The 15,051-nt window shown below is 39.9% G+C and overlaps 3 protein-coding genes across 4 annotated transcripts in view; all 3 read right to left on the bottom strand.

Moving 5' to 3' along the window:
* Positions 1-2,839: 2,839 nt before the first annotated feature.
* Positions 2,840-6,543, bottom strand: LOC129349565 (zinc finger protein 726-like). Its single transcript, XM_055013235.1, has 3 exons — positions 5,826-6,543; positions 5,417-5,492; positions 2,840-4,043 (listed from the first exon to the last, which is right to left on the bottom strand). Exons 1-3 carry the CDS (start codon positions 5,870-5,872, stop codon positions 3,594-3,596), a joined length of 573 nt encoding a protein of 190 aa, XP_054869210.1. The 5' UTR covers positions 5,873-6,543; the 3' UTR covers positions 2,840-3,593.
* A 1,591-nt stretch (positions 6,544-8,134) lies between these two features.
* Positions 8,135-11,317, bottom strand: LOC111562433 (P2Y purinoceptor 1). The gene is made up of 2 exons (XM_035943830.2): positions 11,192-11,317; positions 8,135-10,487 (listed from the first exon to the last, which is right to left on the bottom strand). Exon 2 carries the CDS (start codon positions 10,400-10,402, stop codon positions 9,434-9,436), a length of 969 nt encoding a protein of 322 aa, XP_035799723.2. The 5' UTR covers positions 10,403-10,487; positions 11,192-11,317; the 3' UTR covers positions 8,135-9,433.
* The window catches only part of ccn5 (cellular communication network factor 5), a 26,017-nt gene continuing 21,487 nt past the window's right edge, over positions 10,522-15,051 (bottom strand). For both annotated transcript variants that reach the window (XM_055013168.1, XM_023260929.3), the window contains exons 4-5: positions 14,599-14,840; positions 10,522-13,583 (exon numbers count right to left, since the gene is read on the bottom strand). In XM_055013168.1, the coding sequence (XP_054869143.1) occupies positions 13,296-13,583; positions 14,599-14,840 (530 nt within the window). In that variant the 3' untranslated portion in view covers positions 10,522-13,295. The remainder of the gene's footprint in view (positions 13,584-14,598; positions 14,841-15,051) is intronic.

Here is a 15,051-nt window from a genome sequence, read left to right as displayed (position 1 = left end):
TAACTTTATCGTCCGTTAAAAGTTCATCCACGACAGCCAACATGCAGTCCTTCACAGTTTCTGAGTCTGTGAACAGCCTCTTTTTCGTGGCCCTTTCCTGAGCTGTGCAGGTCCGCTTCATTGTAGTACAGCTCCGGTTGTAAGATGCAGTCAAACTCTGAATTATAGCCGCTCTCTCATGACATCCCTCGGGAAAGTTTGTCCGAAACGCGGCATGTTTTTTCAACGTGGTGTCTTCGGACATTATAATCTTTCAGCGCTGCAAAGCACTCGTTGCAGAGTAAACACATTGGTTTGGCGTTCGGACTTGGTGGTAAATAAATAAATACTTGTCAGTCCACGCAGGATTAAACCGACGGTTTTCCTCACCGATTTGTCGTTTCAGGATAGAAAAAGACATGCTGCTATTTTCGCCTGTATAGAACTGCTAATGTTAACTTTTCAAACGCGTCTCCTCAACACAATGCATTGTGGGTTAGTTGCTAGGTTACGGTAAGTGTTGCATTCAATGTTTGCAATAATGTTGGAATTTTTGTAAGAACTTGTCAGTGTTACTGAAAGATGTTTTTCTGTTTTTCTCGGACCCAAGTCCCAATCACTCGGCAGTTGCTTTAGGGCCACTCGAGGGTTGCTTTCGGGCCCCATGTGGCCCGCGGGCCCCTAATTGAATAGGGCTGCCCTATAGTATAATTTCCTACATGACAACAGTTTTAGAACACAAAGTACAGGAACATAATTATATTTATGGCGTTTATGTGCGCAAACAGTTTAGGGGATGGTAAAGCTTTGTGACTGACACAAATGGCCAGTTAAGAGTCTCCCTCTGGTGGTAGATTAAACCTGTGGAAATATAACTGTCTAATTTTCACAAAGCATAATTACAATTACATATTGTCTCTAGGAGTAACAGTATCGTGCAGAGTTGTTTTGAAGTTATCGGGTGGCGATTATATGTGTTTGTAAGAGCAGAAAATTCATCATATGTAATGAAAGTCGTTACGAATAGTCTCTGACATTATGTAGAAAAGTAAGTAAGTAAAGAACAAGCATCCTGTGTGATTTAAATGACTCATAAATGCAATGAGGTCAGTGTTACCATTAGTCACACTAAACATTAAGGAGACCAACTTCCTTGCTTTATTCAAAGGGTATTCACTATTACATGTATACTTACACACACACACACACACACACACACACACACACACAAACAGTGCGTGCAATACGTGCAGTCTATGGACCCTTTGAGGAATCATTGTACTGTAAGATGACTTTCAAACTTTTTTATTTGTTTTTGATAAAAACTCTCTTGAGCTTAACATCTTAAAAACAAAGGAGTTGTGCTGTGGGAGCAGAAGTAAATCTCTGACACCCCTTTTTACCTCCCTCAGTATCCAGGGTCAGTCTGTCGAGCAGGTTGAAGTTTTTAAATATCTGGGAACAGAGATCGACACCAGCCTGTCGTTTGCGAATCAGGCTGACTAAGTGTACAAATAAACACAACAGTGCCTTCACCTGCTGAGAAAACTGAGGGCTTTTGATGTCAGCAGAGGCATTTTAACCCTGGTTTACACCTCACCCATTGAATCCATCCTCACATTCAGCATTTCATCCTGGTACAGGTCCCTCCTCGAAACACAAAACAAAACTCTGCCGTATTGTTAATCAGGCCAGCAAAATCATTGGTTCACCACAAACCCATGTCTCTGAACTGTGTAACTGCTCTGTGGTCAGAAAAGCCACCCTGATCACAGAGGACTCCTCTCACCCCCTCCATCACTCCTTCCAGTTACTTCCATAAGGCAGACGTTGCAAAGTCCCACTGGCCCACAAAAGCATCTGTAAAAAATCCTTTATTCCCCCTGCAATAACCACCCTGAACAAAATGAAATAAGACACTGAACAGTACAATTTTTTTTGTATCTGTTATTTTTTAGCATTTCCTTTAGACGCCTGTACTTTGTGAGCTTGTGTCTCAAGTGTGTTTTGATATGTGCTGCATTTTATTGTTGAGCCTTGTCAAATGAGAATTTCTGTCACCATCTGGGGCAGACAATAAAGTTTATCTGTTCTAATCTATTATGGTATTAATGTTGTATGTAGTGTAATATGTATGTATGTTAATAAAGATCTACTTATTTATACATCCGGTGGTATTGAAAACAATCAACCAAAGCAATAAAGCAGCAGGCCGGACAGGTGACCAGTGAGCTGAAATCCAGAATAAAGCTGTGTAAAGTCAATAACAGATGCAGATGATGGTGATAATTCCCTGTAGATTCATCAGTACAAATGACATTTTATGTATGAACCACTGTTATATGATGCAGTGTTATTATGAACTACAAATTACCATTTTATTTTTTACTTCCACTGGCTAGTTGCAGTTTACTTCTGTGTCTGTCCACATATGTAGTGAAGACTTGAACCTGTAAGTGCATTGAGAGAGGCAAAAAGCTGAGTCAAATTCCATTAGTTTATGTTTTGGCTAAAACAAGTTGATTTCAAGAGAATGCAAAGTTGTCAGCTTGATGGTAGACGATAGAATATGTATGATGCTGCAAAGAAACTGCAAATTCCAAAGCTTCACATACGTCTCTAATCTGGCAGCACAGTTTGAAGATGAGCAGCCCAAGATTTGGGTCATCAATTCACGGTCCAACCAAATGTGAAACACATTCACAATCACCACTTGAGAGTTATGGTGTTGAATCATGACTAAAAATGGGTTGTTGCAGAACAATATGATGTCAGGTATCACCTTTTCTTGTATGGGAGGTTGACCTTTTTCATTTCCTTTACTTAATCAGGCAAACGCATCTAGACAGCAGCATGAACTTCTTTGAATTTATTAAGCATCATTTTACTGTTCTCATTGTGGCGTTCTCTGCAGCCATCCTTCTGCAATAATCCTTAAGAATGCAGTTTATTAATGTTTTCTCAGCAAGCAGCGGTTGTTTCCACATCATTAGCTAATACCACCTACAAGTTATAATTATGTTCTTATACGGTTAAATGTTAACTATGACAACGTTTTTCTAACTTTAACTTTCAGAGGATGTTTGAGGATGTTGTCAGTGTCACAAGTGATTGATACATATTCTCAAATCAAAATTCTGAAATGCTTTCAACATGTTGTAGGGGTCTCAGATGACAGATAATTCTTTTAAAAAATCCCGAGTCTCAGTTCCTCTCCTTCCTTTTCTCACATCTGCTCACATTACACATTAGACATCAACTCATAGGCAAAAATAAAAGATTTACATCACTTCAATAAATCAGCAAATAGAGAAAGAATTTTTTTGCAGTCAAAAGTTGCTCTAATAAGGTGCAGAGAGAGCCATTGTCTCATTCATTAAAAGACAAGAGAAGATGTGTCTGCTTCCCATCTGACATTTTTGCTCTAAGTCAAGCTGTGTATTACAAGCACAAAATTATAGTTAAAAATCAAAAACATGCGTTAAACATCTGCGATTTGTCTCAGAGTCACACTACCAGAGTTTGTTGCAGGTGTCTGGCTGAACACCTGAAGAGCTCTGTGGAACAGCTTTCTGACACATGGCGTTTCACATATTTTAATTGTCTGAAAGCTTTCACACACTGGTCACAGAGGTGATGTTTTCTCCAGTGTGGATGAGCACATGATGTTTCAAAGTCGCTGACCGTCTGAAAGCCTTCCCACACTGGTCACAGATGTAAGGCTTTTCTCCAGTGTGGATGAACATATGATGATTCAAATGTCCTGACTGTCTGAAAGTCTTTCCACACTGGTCACAGAGGTAAGGCCTTTCTCCAGTGTGGATGAGCATATGATGATTCAAATTCGATGATGTTCTGAAAGTCTTTCCACACTGGTCACAGAGGTAAGGTTTTTCTCCAGTGTGGATGAGCATGTGACGATTCAAATATGATGACCACCTGAAGACTTTCCCACACTGGTGACAACAATGTGGGTTCTCTAAAGCTTGGGTAGCTTGATCCAGCTCTCCTTGACTCAAACCACTTCCACCAGCATCAAGACATCCATACTTGCACGTCTGGTCCTATGAAATAAAAAACAGACAAAGTGGTGGTCACAGCAGTACAAGAGGATAATAAATGGCAAATGCTATTGAATTACACAGGAAGAGGTAGGGGTGTAACAGTACACAAAAATCACACTTCTTTATACACCCTCAGTTTTCAGATCATGCATCATTATGTTCAGAGCACAAAATCAAAACAAAAAATACAAAGCATTAAAGTGTTTCCTTTCTCATTTTTTCAAACACAGATTGAATGAAAAGGGGATGACTGCATTTTCTCAAAAAAAACCTGTCAATACTGCTGGAAGTGGCAGCATCCTACTAATAACAGTAAAATTTACAAAAGAAAAAAATCAAATCATTTTTCTCTCAAATCTAAAAAATTATACAACTAAAGTCCAAAAAGATGCTGAAGTATCTGATCTGTACATCACGGACATCAGAGAAACCACGACAATGCAGAATTTAAAAAGTAGATACCCACCAAGCATTTGTAAGAACAAATAATAATTGAAAAAGATATAATAGATATCTGCTGTGAATTGCTATCTGAAATGTGGATGAAAGGGAACTTATAACAGGGCTTGATCACTTTCAGTGCATATTTAAAACCCGACAATATGGCCTTCTGTTATAAAACACTTCTGTTTTCACTTTAGTGGAGTCTGAACTGTTAGCAAGAGGCTCCTTAAATTTTCACAGGAAACTGAGTTTGCACAGAACTCCTTGTTTTCTTGTACTACTGATGTTCACAGTGGAGTGAAGCCGCCTCAGATGAGTGAACAAATTTGATATACAACCTGCTACATACCTGATTACAGCTTAGCAATGCATGCAGTTTCCATCCAGTTCCCCCTGACTTTGTCCATCCTTACTATTGTTAACTATGAAACTGTCGTGTTCCCAAACAGCAGAATTGAATCATGTTGGAAGGTTTTCAAGCTCTGGTTGATGGTGAGGTGAAAATGTGGAGCTTCATTTGCAAACACAGTGGCTACATTTGTTTGATGGGCCAAACCAAAAGGCCTGAACTGAAAATGTTTGGTATAAATACACCCTGAACAAATGAAAGCTGGTAGAAGTGAAAATGCACTGAGGTTTCTTTTGTCAAGATTACTTTTTCTATATAATAAAATCTAAAAGTGTTTTATCTGACATTTGCTACTAAAGCCTAATAAACACACAGCATTATCAGTTTGTTTTCAGTTCATTATTCAGAGTCACATCCTTGTCAGTGGAGGATTTTTACGTTTCCCTAACAAGGTAGGTGCAGCAGGTGTTTCCAAGCAGCCAGTTTCCACATGACTACTACTGCCTGAGATGTGCTAAAGTAGCCAAAACCGGACAAGTTTCAATTCTATACACAGTGGCTACAAGTTGAAGTGACTTACCGCAGCCAATGAGCTCATTTCACTGCTGGTGCAACTCTTGTGTTCAGCCAGAGAGTCGTCCATCGATGAAGCAGCTCTGACAAAATCAAATAAAGATCGTAAATCCAGGCAAACCCCTAAAACTGCAATTATACCACCAATTACAGTAAAACTTGTCATGCAAACACTTGAATAAATAAACTTCTAATCTTGAGCATGAAAATGGATTTGATCTTGAAAACATTAGCTTAAAACAGACAGTAAAGAGCAATAACAGAAAATCTAGTTAGATTCATATCCACTGTAGTTTGTGCATTTTTTAAATAACTGTAGCTTGAAAATCCATGATAGAAAAAATGGAGAACAATGAAACAGTTTAAGTCTGATTATTCCAGTCAGTTTTTGCCCTTTCAATTGTTTTATTTCTTACCGTTTATATGGATGACGTTTAATGAACTGTCGCAGTTTAGCAAGCATCTTCACACAGGTCAGAGTCACCGAGGATCTAGAGATGTATTGGTGGTTTCCAAGGCAACCAAAGGTAATTCCACTTCAAACGGTTTGAATTCCAGAAGTGTTTTTAAAAAACATCAAATTCAAGGCACTAAGTATCAGACACTTGAATAATTATTTTTATTCCATTTTTATTTTATTTTTTTATATTTTAATTATGCTTTAACTGTGTAATTTTATAACTGCGTTGTACGTAAAAATCATAAGACATAAGCTGACAAATGGGTCTTTTTCATCCTCTGTGTTGAGAACTTAATATAGTTCATGGTATCAAAGTATTTCAGAAAGATTTAACTGTGCTTGGTATGACTTGACTGCTCTGGAGTTGTTGAGAGAAGGATGCTGCACAAACTGCTGAACGTAATACACAACATTTGACATGAACTAGTAATCAGACTATTTTCACTTCTTCAGTTCCACAATAGTAAAGACTGCTACAGAAAATCATTTCTGTCCTCTGCAAATTCATATTTAACTTTGTTTACTGTGTGTTTTGTGTGCTTTTGACAGTCTAGTAGTGTATAACTGCTTTGGGTCAGTCTGTGTCAATTCACACAGAATTCAGGCAATATGTTGTTCCACTGAGTTAACTTTTTCCTTTTTAGGGACCCAGAACTAAGTTATGTAAAATACTTTGGCTGAACCGAGGTTGCTGTCACTGCTAGAAATGTATATATTATAACCCTTAAACAATAAAAGGAAAAAAAGATAAGCATATTTTCTTGGAAGACATTATTTTTAAAGGCTAACTCTCACAGCCATGAAATTCAGTGACGACGTAGACAGTAATCTGTTGATTGCAATAGTGCATGTTATGTCACACCTTGTACTAATGATAGAGGCCACAAAAGTCAATGAAATGTGGACCAAATTCCTTATTTTCTTCTAAAGGATAGATACAGTGTGGAACCTTACGTGAAATATAATTTAAGTAAAAGACAGAGATCCCTGTGTGCACAGTTATACTCAGGAACATTAGAGACTGGAAGGTCGAATGATACTCCAGAAAAGGACAGACTTTGTTTGCTGTGTAATTTAGGAGAAGTTGAGAATGAGGTTCATTTTATGTTTTACTGTCCTGTATATGAAGATATCAGAGAGGTACGTTTCAGTAAGATCTGTTTATTTTGATTTCTTTTGGTTGGATGATCATGAAAAACTAGAATTATGTTTTAGAAGAGGACCCTTTTTCATGGCAGAATTTCTTTGCCAGGCCTGGGATAAAAGGCAACATATTTTGTTTAAGGACTGAGCAGCAGAATAATGTGTGTTTTGGATGTATTGCTGCAGTGCTAGTATGTTGGTATCTTGTAAACCCATGAGGGTTTGGCACACTTGTGTGCATGACACAAAACAAAGAAATCAAGAAATCATATATATATATATATATATATATATATATATATATATATATATATATATATATATATATATATATATATATATATATACACACAGTGTTTCCTCTTGGATTTTTTTCAGCAGCAGCGGCAGGCTCTTTTTTTTTTATCATATATATATGATAAAAAAAAATACACACATATGGATAGATGCAAAATAATTATAAAAAGTAAAAGTGTCAAATAGTGCAACATAACATATATATACAAGAGTGTAAACAGTATAGTGGATAGGATCTGCAAGTTGACTGTCTACTGAGTCTACTGTTTGAGGTTCAGCAGGGGGACAACCTGTGGGAAGAAGCTCCTCCTCATCCTCTCTGTGTTTGCCTTCAGGCAGCGGTAACAGCAGCAGAGAGGACAGTCTGTGGCTGGGGAGGGTGGGCTCACTACCAATCTTCCTGGCCTTTAACCTGCATTGTTTGTAGTAAATGTCCTGCAGGTTGGGGAGGCTGGTTCTGATGGTGCACTCAGCCGAGCAGACCACCCTCCTCAGGTCCAAGAAGTCCTGCTGGGTGCTGCTGCCCATCCAGGTGGTGATACTCCCAGCTGAAACACTCTCAGTGGTGCAGGTGTAAAAGTTCCTGAGCAACTTGAGAGGGAGCTTAAAGTCCCTCAGGTGTCTGAGGCGGTAGAGACGCTGTCGAGCGTTCTTCACCAGAGTGTTGATGTGACAGGACCACGTAAGGTCCTGCTTGATGTTAACACCCAGGTACTTGAAGCTCTCCATGCTCTCCACCTCTGTCCCACTGATCCTGAGTGGGTGTTATGCCCACTCAGGATCAGTGGGACAGAAATGTATATTGGTACATACTAAGTCTCTTACTCGCCAGCTTCATAGAATGGAAGAATGGATATGGGAGCACACTCTCCTCTGTTCAGTGAGAGGCAGAGAGGATCCCAGAGCAGGAGGAGGAGCCAGCTGGGGGCGGTGCCTGTCATGTTGTGACATCACAACAACCTGCCAACTTGAACAGCTTGTTCTGAGACAAACATTCAAGTCTATGCAGCAAGCAAGGAAAGAAGGGGATGGTTGTCTCTCATATTTTGTGAGACACACAAGGGGAGACATACTTATATTCTAAAAAAAAAACAAACAAACAGGGATTTTCTATAATATGAATCCTTTGTTTTTGTTGTGAATGCTGTTTTTTTGTTTGTACTGTTTTTGTTGTTATTTTGGCTTCAGAGCATCACTTGAGCAGAGTCAGACACAAATGTATGTCATTCTGAAATAAACAGTTAAATCTGACACAGTGTCCTATCTGAAAAAAATGCATTTCAGCAAGATTTCTGCTTATGTTCAAAACTTTCAGCACTTTCAAAATATATCACACATGTCTGAAATCAGTATGGTTAAGAAAAAAGAACTGTCTCTGTTGGAGATATTGTTGCATCAGTGAGTAAACACTGAAGAATTTTTCAACATGAAGTTCTTACTTTTTAAATATTTTCATTTGGGAGGGACTAATATGTTCTAAATAGTGAGGGGGATGTATTCCTTGTGTCCCCCTGAAATCTATCTTCAAAACCTTCTTTTACTCATGAGGCATCTTTTCACAGTGTGATTACCAGTTGCTAAGACGTAAGTTAGCAGGTATGATACAAAATGGAATCAGTGGACTCAGTGTTGGGTGTTCAGGGATTTTTTTTTTTGTATTTTTTACAACTTTATCATGAGAAATCATTAAATGCCACAAGCAGCACTGCTTTGCAGGTCTGCTCCTGAGGGACCAGGAAAATGAAAGGTGTCAGTATACAACTGTGCATGTTCGAAAGTACTCAGTTGCTCTTTGCTTGTGGTCTCTCAGCTTCCTCTGCTGTATACATACCTGTAACTGCAGTTGATATAGATCTGTGGCAGTCAGGAAATCTCATAGCGTTTGCATCCTGTTTATCTACACGCGTTCACACCACCAACTTCTCCTTTTACAACATTTCAGGTCACACCTGAAATTTCATGCACAAACATGACACATGGTCCATTACTTTTGTTTAAGTACATTATTTTAACATGACATGAGCCTTTTTGAGCATGTCAACAGCAATGCGACAAGGTTAGGTCAAAATCTTGACCCAGTCCAATGATGATGCAGCTGCTCCATTTCAAACACACATTTTAAATTTACGTCGGAGGATCTTCACTAGGGGTGACTGGTAGCCATGTAACACCCTGACGAGCTCGCTCTCGCAGCTGTCTGAGCTGAGCACAAATATCTTCATTTACATGGAGGTAAACCAGAGGGTTGAGAGCACTGTTCAGACACACAAGGCCTCGACTTATCTGCTGAGCGATGTAGACTCCATTAGACCATTCATGGCATATACACTGTTTGGACAGAACTCTTGACCAGAGGTTGAGGTTCTTCAGTACATGGAAGGGGATGTAACATACAGAGAAAAGAAGAATCAAGATGAACAACAACTTCAAGCATCTTTGTTTCAGTACCTTGTCTGTGGTGTTTGTGTGACAGAGAACAACAATCACGTGTCCATAGCAGCCCAGTGTGATGAGGAGGGGGATTAGAAATCCAGTGAGTGTCCATCCAAGACTGTATCTCAGATAATCCTCAACGTAGTCTTTTGAGGTGGTGTCAAAACAGTTCTCGGTGTTGTTTTTGTTCGTTGTTTTAACATAGAACATGTCTGGAAGACTCTGAACACTCACCAACAGCCAAACCATGACTGAGATAGTCACAGAGTGGGTGACAGTTAATCTTCCCATCACTCTCAGTGGATGGACAATAGCCAGGTACCTGTACACACTTATACAGGTGAGGAAGCCGATGCTGCCGTACAAATTCAGGTTGAAGCAGAATCTTGTTATCTTGCAGAACGCATCTCCAAAGATCCATTCACCTTTCCTGAAGTAGTACACCATCAGAAATGGGAGTGTGAGCAGATACAAAATATCTGCAAGTCCAAGATTAAGAACAAAGACATTGACAATCCCCAGTTTCTTCCACTTGTGCAGCAACGACTTCAGTCCCCATCCATTAGTTGCCAGTCCGATGATGAACACCAAGATGAAGACTGGAGGCAGAAATCTGCTTTTAAAGTCAAAGCTGATATATGGACATGAGCAGTTCTTCATTCTGTATCTTGAAAATCATAAAATTGGTATTCTGCTGTCTTCTGAACTGCTGTTAGTAAGGTTTGCTCCTCTCGGTGCTGGTGTTCTTAGGAACAGAAACAGAAATATGTCACGCATGGTTAATGACTTCCTGTTTTAATTCTACATGCTGCGTTTGATTTTCTGCACCTGCAATTTTACAGGAAATCAAGTTTAACCTTCATTTGACTTAAGATACATTGAGTTATAAAGAATTAATTTACATTGTACCTGAAGAGGAAAATTAAAGATGTAGGCACACAAATAAGAAACTTAAGAGACAACAAATATAAGGTGTTTTTCTAGAGACTAACAACACAACTTCTGCTCCTATCGTGTGTCACTTCTCATCCACACAGTCATTAAAATAATTTAGCAGTATGGAAAAATTTTTAAACTTTTTTATGGTCAACTATCATACTGCAATGAGTGTTTCATCAAGTATCTAACAACAGTGGATTGCTGTTGCTGAGTTCACAACAAATATCCCAAGTTTTCAAAGTCTAACATTGTGCTCATCCATCAGCTGTACCTGTTTTATCCTGTAGGGGGTGACAGCACTGGGGGGAGAAGGAGGCTACACGCTGGACAAATTTCCACATTCACACATACAGACAATGTAGAATCACTAATTAACCTACCATGCATGTCTATGGATTATGGGAGTAAATGGGAGCACTCATGAAGGCCCAAAGAAAACGTGCAAAATAAACACGTAAAGCCGCAGCACGTGTTAACTCAGAACTTTTGCTGTGAGGTAACAATACTAACCACCGTATTACTGAGGTTATGAAGCCACTGCGAGGCCTCAGGTTCTTCAACAGATTATTCAGTCCACTAGATGTCAGGATGTGAAAAGTCATGTGGTCTGAGTGGAAAACCCCATAGAGGCATAGTATCTGCAGAAATGAAGAACTGTAAAGTAGACATCAAACAGGTTTTTAGCAGTTCATCATAGCAAGATGTTTAGTGTGAACAATTAGTCATCAGTGCTGTGGGGAAATGTTGGAAAAAGTACATGTGTACAAAATATCTTTTTCATCTGTGAGTAATACAGTGTGAAAAAAATATATATCAATCACAAATGCACAATTCTCTGGGAGTAAAAATGCAGGACACACAAAAAATATTCAAATATTTTCACTATACATAAGAGACTTCTGTCCAGAAATATTTACAACAAAACACAAAGTGAGGAAATAAGTGCAATGTCATCCGACTACATACACTAAAACAAAACTGTACAAGTTAAAAGCTGCATTGCTCACGTCAGAAAACAAAATCTGTCAACACAAAGGTCGGTGTCATTCAGTGGGAAACAACTATATCAACAAATATGGGCACAGATTGCCACTCAGCAACGTAGATAAATCTTCAAATCTCTTAATGACCACTTAGGTCAAGTGTTCTCAATTTACAGTTTAGGTGGACAGATGAAAACTGTCTTGTTGTTATTGGTCCAGACAGAGTTGTGCAGAAATGCTCATATTTAAGTCCACATACATCCATCTATTATCTATATACCACTTAATCCTCATTAGGGTCATAGAGGGGATGGAGTCTATCCCAGCTGACTTGGGGCGAAGGCAGGGGACACCCTGGACAGGTCATGTCTATCGCAGGGCTACATATACAAATAATCACACTTGCATTCACATCTACGGACAATTTAGAGTTCCCAGTTAACCTCAGGATGTTTTTGGACTGTGGACAGAACCCAGACATGCACAGGGAGAACATGCAGAGTCCATGCAGAAACATCCCAGGAAGGCCGGGACGCAAACTGGGGATCTTCTAGCTGCAAGGTGAAAGTGCTAACCTCCAAGCCACTGTGCAATCCCAAAACAATAAAAAAAACCAATTCCTTCTCATCCCAATCCAAACTGCCAGCTCCATATGACCAGTTCAGCTTTTTGCAGTGAACTCTGCATGAATTGCTCTGATGCCTCAGAGTGATTTTAAAATGTCACTTTTGACAGCATTGCATGCTCAGGAATCTTTGTACTTAAAGGAGTTGTTCTATCTGAAATGTGGAGGGAGCAAGTTTGTTAAGAAACCAAATCAGTGCACACCTTTAACAATAATATCAATACCCACTTTTTTCCCCCATAACTTGTGGGTTATACAGTTCCAGACAAATTAAAGGAAAAAGCTGAACCTCTAACCCCGACAGTGAGGGGATCTGGTGGATCTGTGATGCTGTGAATGGCATTTTGCTGGCAGGGTTTGGGCACCCTTGTCATCCTTGAGGGAATTACAAATGTATTTATGCTCTGATGGAACATTTCCATCCTGATGGGAGTGGTCTCTTCCAGGATGACAAAGCCCCCATCCACAGGGCACAGAGGGGTCACCGTAAGGTTTAAGGAAAGTCATATGAATCGTATGCTGTGACCGTCACAGTCTCCAGATCTCAACCTAAAGAAACACCTGTGGGAGATATTTGGGCTGCACATAGTGATCCAACACTTTCATGAAGACACTTTCTGTGTTTTTTTTCCTTTAATTTGTCACCTGTCTGAATATCCCCTTTGTTTCAGCTATTTTCCTTTAAAGCACTTTTTAACCTTTGTAGTAAAGTGAGCTGTATATTGAAAAAAGTCTGCTTGCTTGATTTGCCAAATAATATAGATGTTTGAATAAAATCTAAAACTTGCAGATTGATGCTTTATAAGGTGCAGAACTATATAGGAGTTGTGAAGAAGTGCAGACTGAGTTTGTCTATGTGTGAAGATCAACGTTCATGCCGACAGTCACAGTTTTGGTCATTTTTTCTTTCAAGGTCCATCCTTTGCTGATCCACTGGAGGATCCTTGAGGTTTCTCTCACTGAATCAGTCACTGACGTCTTTCTGTCCTCAGTGAGCCCGTGCTGATCAGGGCCTGAGTCCCCACAGGGCGGGGTTAGTGTACGGTGCGTAGGGGCAGTTGCTGTGACAGACGCATGAGTGAATCATCATCACGGCTCGCTGCAGCAGTCTGCCACTGGGGCAGCGGAAGGTCACCTCAGCAGTGGTGGTCTGGTACGGCGTGCAGCACCGAGAGTCGCTGCAATGTCCGCAGTACCGGAGTTTGTAGGCCCGAGTGCTGTAGCAGCCCTGGTGAACGAGTCGGATGGGCCCTGGTGAGGTGTAGCTCGCCTTGCAGCGTCCCTGCTGTCCCCACTGGAAAAACGGTATACAGAGGACATGAAGAGAGAGAAACTCAGTCACCAATGCAGAGATGTAACAAGGTCAAAGATTTCTAGATGTCAAGGTGTAAAAGTGTCTACTTCACCGATGCTGATACTGACATATTGAAACATAGTAAAGCACTGCTGTTAAATCCAGTGTCTTCTAAGAATCTAAAATAATAATAATACTATACACATGTAGTCCAGCTATAACCTTGATGACAAAATGTCCTTGACCTGCACATTTTACTGGGAAAATATTCTGTAGAACAAAGTTTTAATCATATAACCATCTGGTTCTGCATAACCCACTTTAAGTGTTTTCAAACTTCTTGCTTTGTGCAGAACGCACTCATGACAGCTATGATTTGGCTAAGCTTAGAGAAAGGTAGTGATTATGACAAATAAAGCATTGTTAGTGTATGGTTACGGTTAGACAACAAAAACAGCAGGGTAAGGTTAGGGAAAGGTCATGGTTAGAGTTAATTAAAGCACAGATGTTAATTGCAGGTCTGTGAGGTGAGATATCCACTACTTTGTGCAGAATCTTCCAGGAATTGCTGCTGTAGTTAGTAGTTAGAGCACCAGACGTAACAATAAAAGTCTTAGTACTTGCCATTTTTATTGGCCTTCAGCAGTTTAATTGTAGACTTGGTCTACAGCAGCTCTGCCTCTGAAAATGTTTCTACTCATTTGAATGGCTGGAGTTAATTTTGTTACAGTAATTGCATGTGTTAAAAGATCTGTAGACCACAGGCACAAAAACACAACGCAATACTCAGCTTGTCACGTGTTGTATTGTCTTGCACTGACAATCAAATCATGTCACATGAAACCACTTTATGTGTTTTGGCTGAAATGCCATCTTCCAGCAATGACAGGAGCTCAGCAGGGTATAATGTATGCATTTTTTTTAAAAGCCACAATTTAATTAAACAGGGGGAATCTAACGATAAGAGCAAATTGCTCCAGCAGAAATTAGCATTCAGGGTGCCATTGGAGCTCACCGTGGGTCTCCTGGGTGCAGGCTGAACAGCATGGCAGGGCCGCACTTTGCAAAGTCGAGTTTCCATTTGCAGCTTGCAGGCAGGATTCTGGTTGGAAACGCGTGTGGAGACTCCAGCCCCACAGCTCTGGGAACAGGCGCTCCATTTGGTGCTCTGCTCCACACAGGTGGAGGTGGGTGAGGCCTGCCTGTTCAAAGGGTGATCCCTTGGCAGGGATGGCCACAACCGGTCTGGTCTCATGGCTGCAACAAAACCAGACAAAACAATGAGTGGAGGAAGGAGGACATTTAAGTCGTATCCAAACTTTCTGATGCATCAAACAGGCTGGTGGGGATTCCAGGCTTGTTGACATGTGGTGATTTGATATTAAAAGACCTATATAGTGAAAATATTTTTTTTAATTGTGTTTTGTAGTTGTTATAAACTTGATGATGTAGAATAAAAGTTAAGATA

The sequence above is a fragment of the Amphiprion ocellaris genome, chromosome 8, assembly GCF_022539595.1.
Source record: "Amphiprion ocellaris isolate individual 3 ecotype Okinawa chromosome 8, ASM2253959v1, whole genome shotgun sequence".
Taxonomy (NCBI): Eukaryota; Metazoa; Chordata; class Actinopteri; family Pomacentridae; genus Amphiprion; species Amphiprion ocellaris.
Note: the sequence above shows the minus strand (reverse complement) of the source record. Positions and strands in the feature narration are given on the sequence as shown.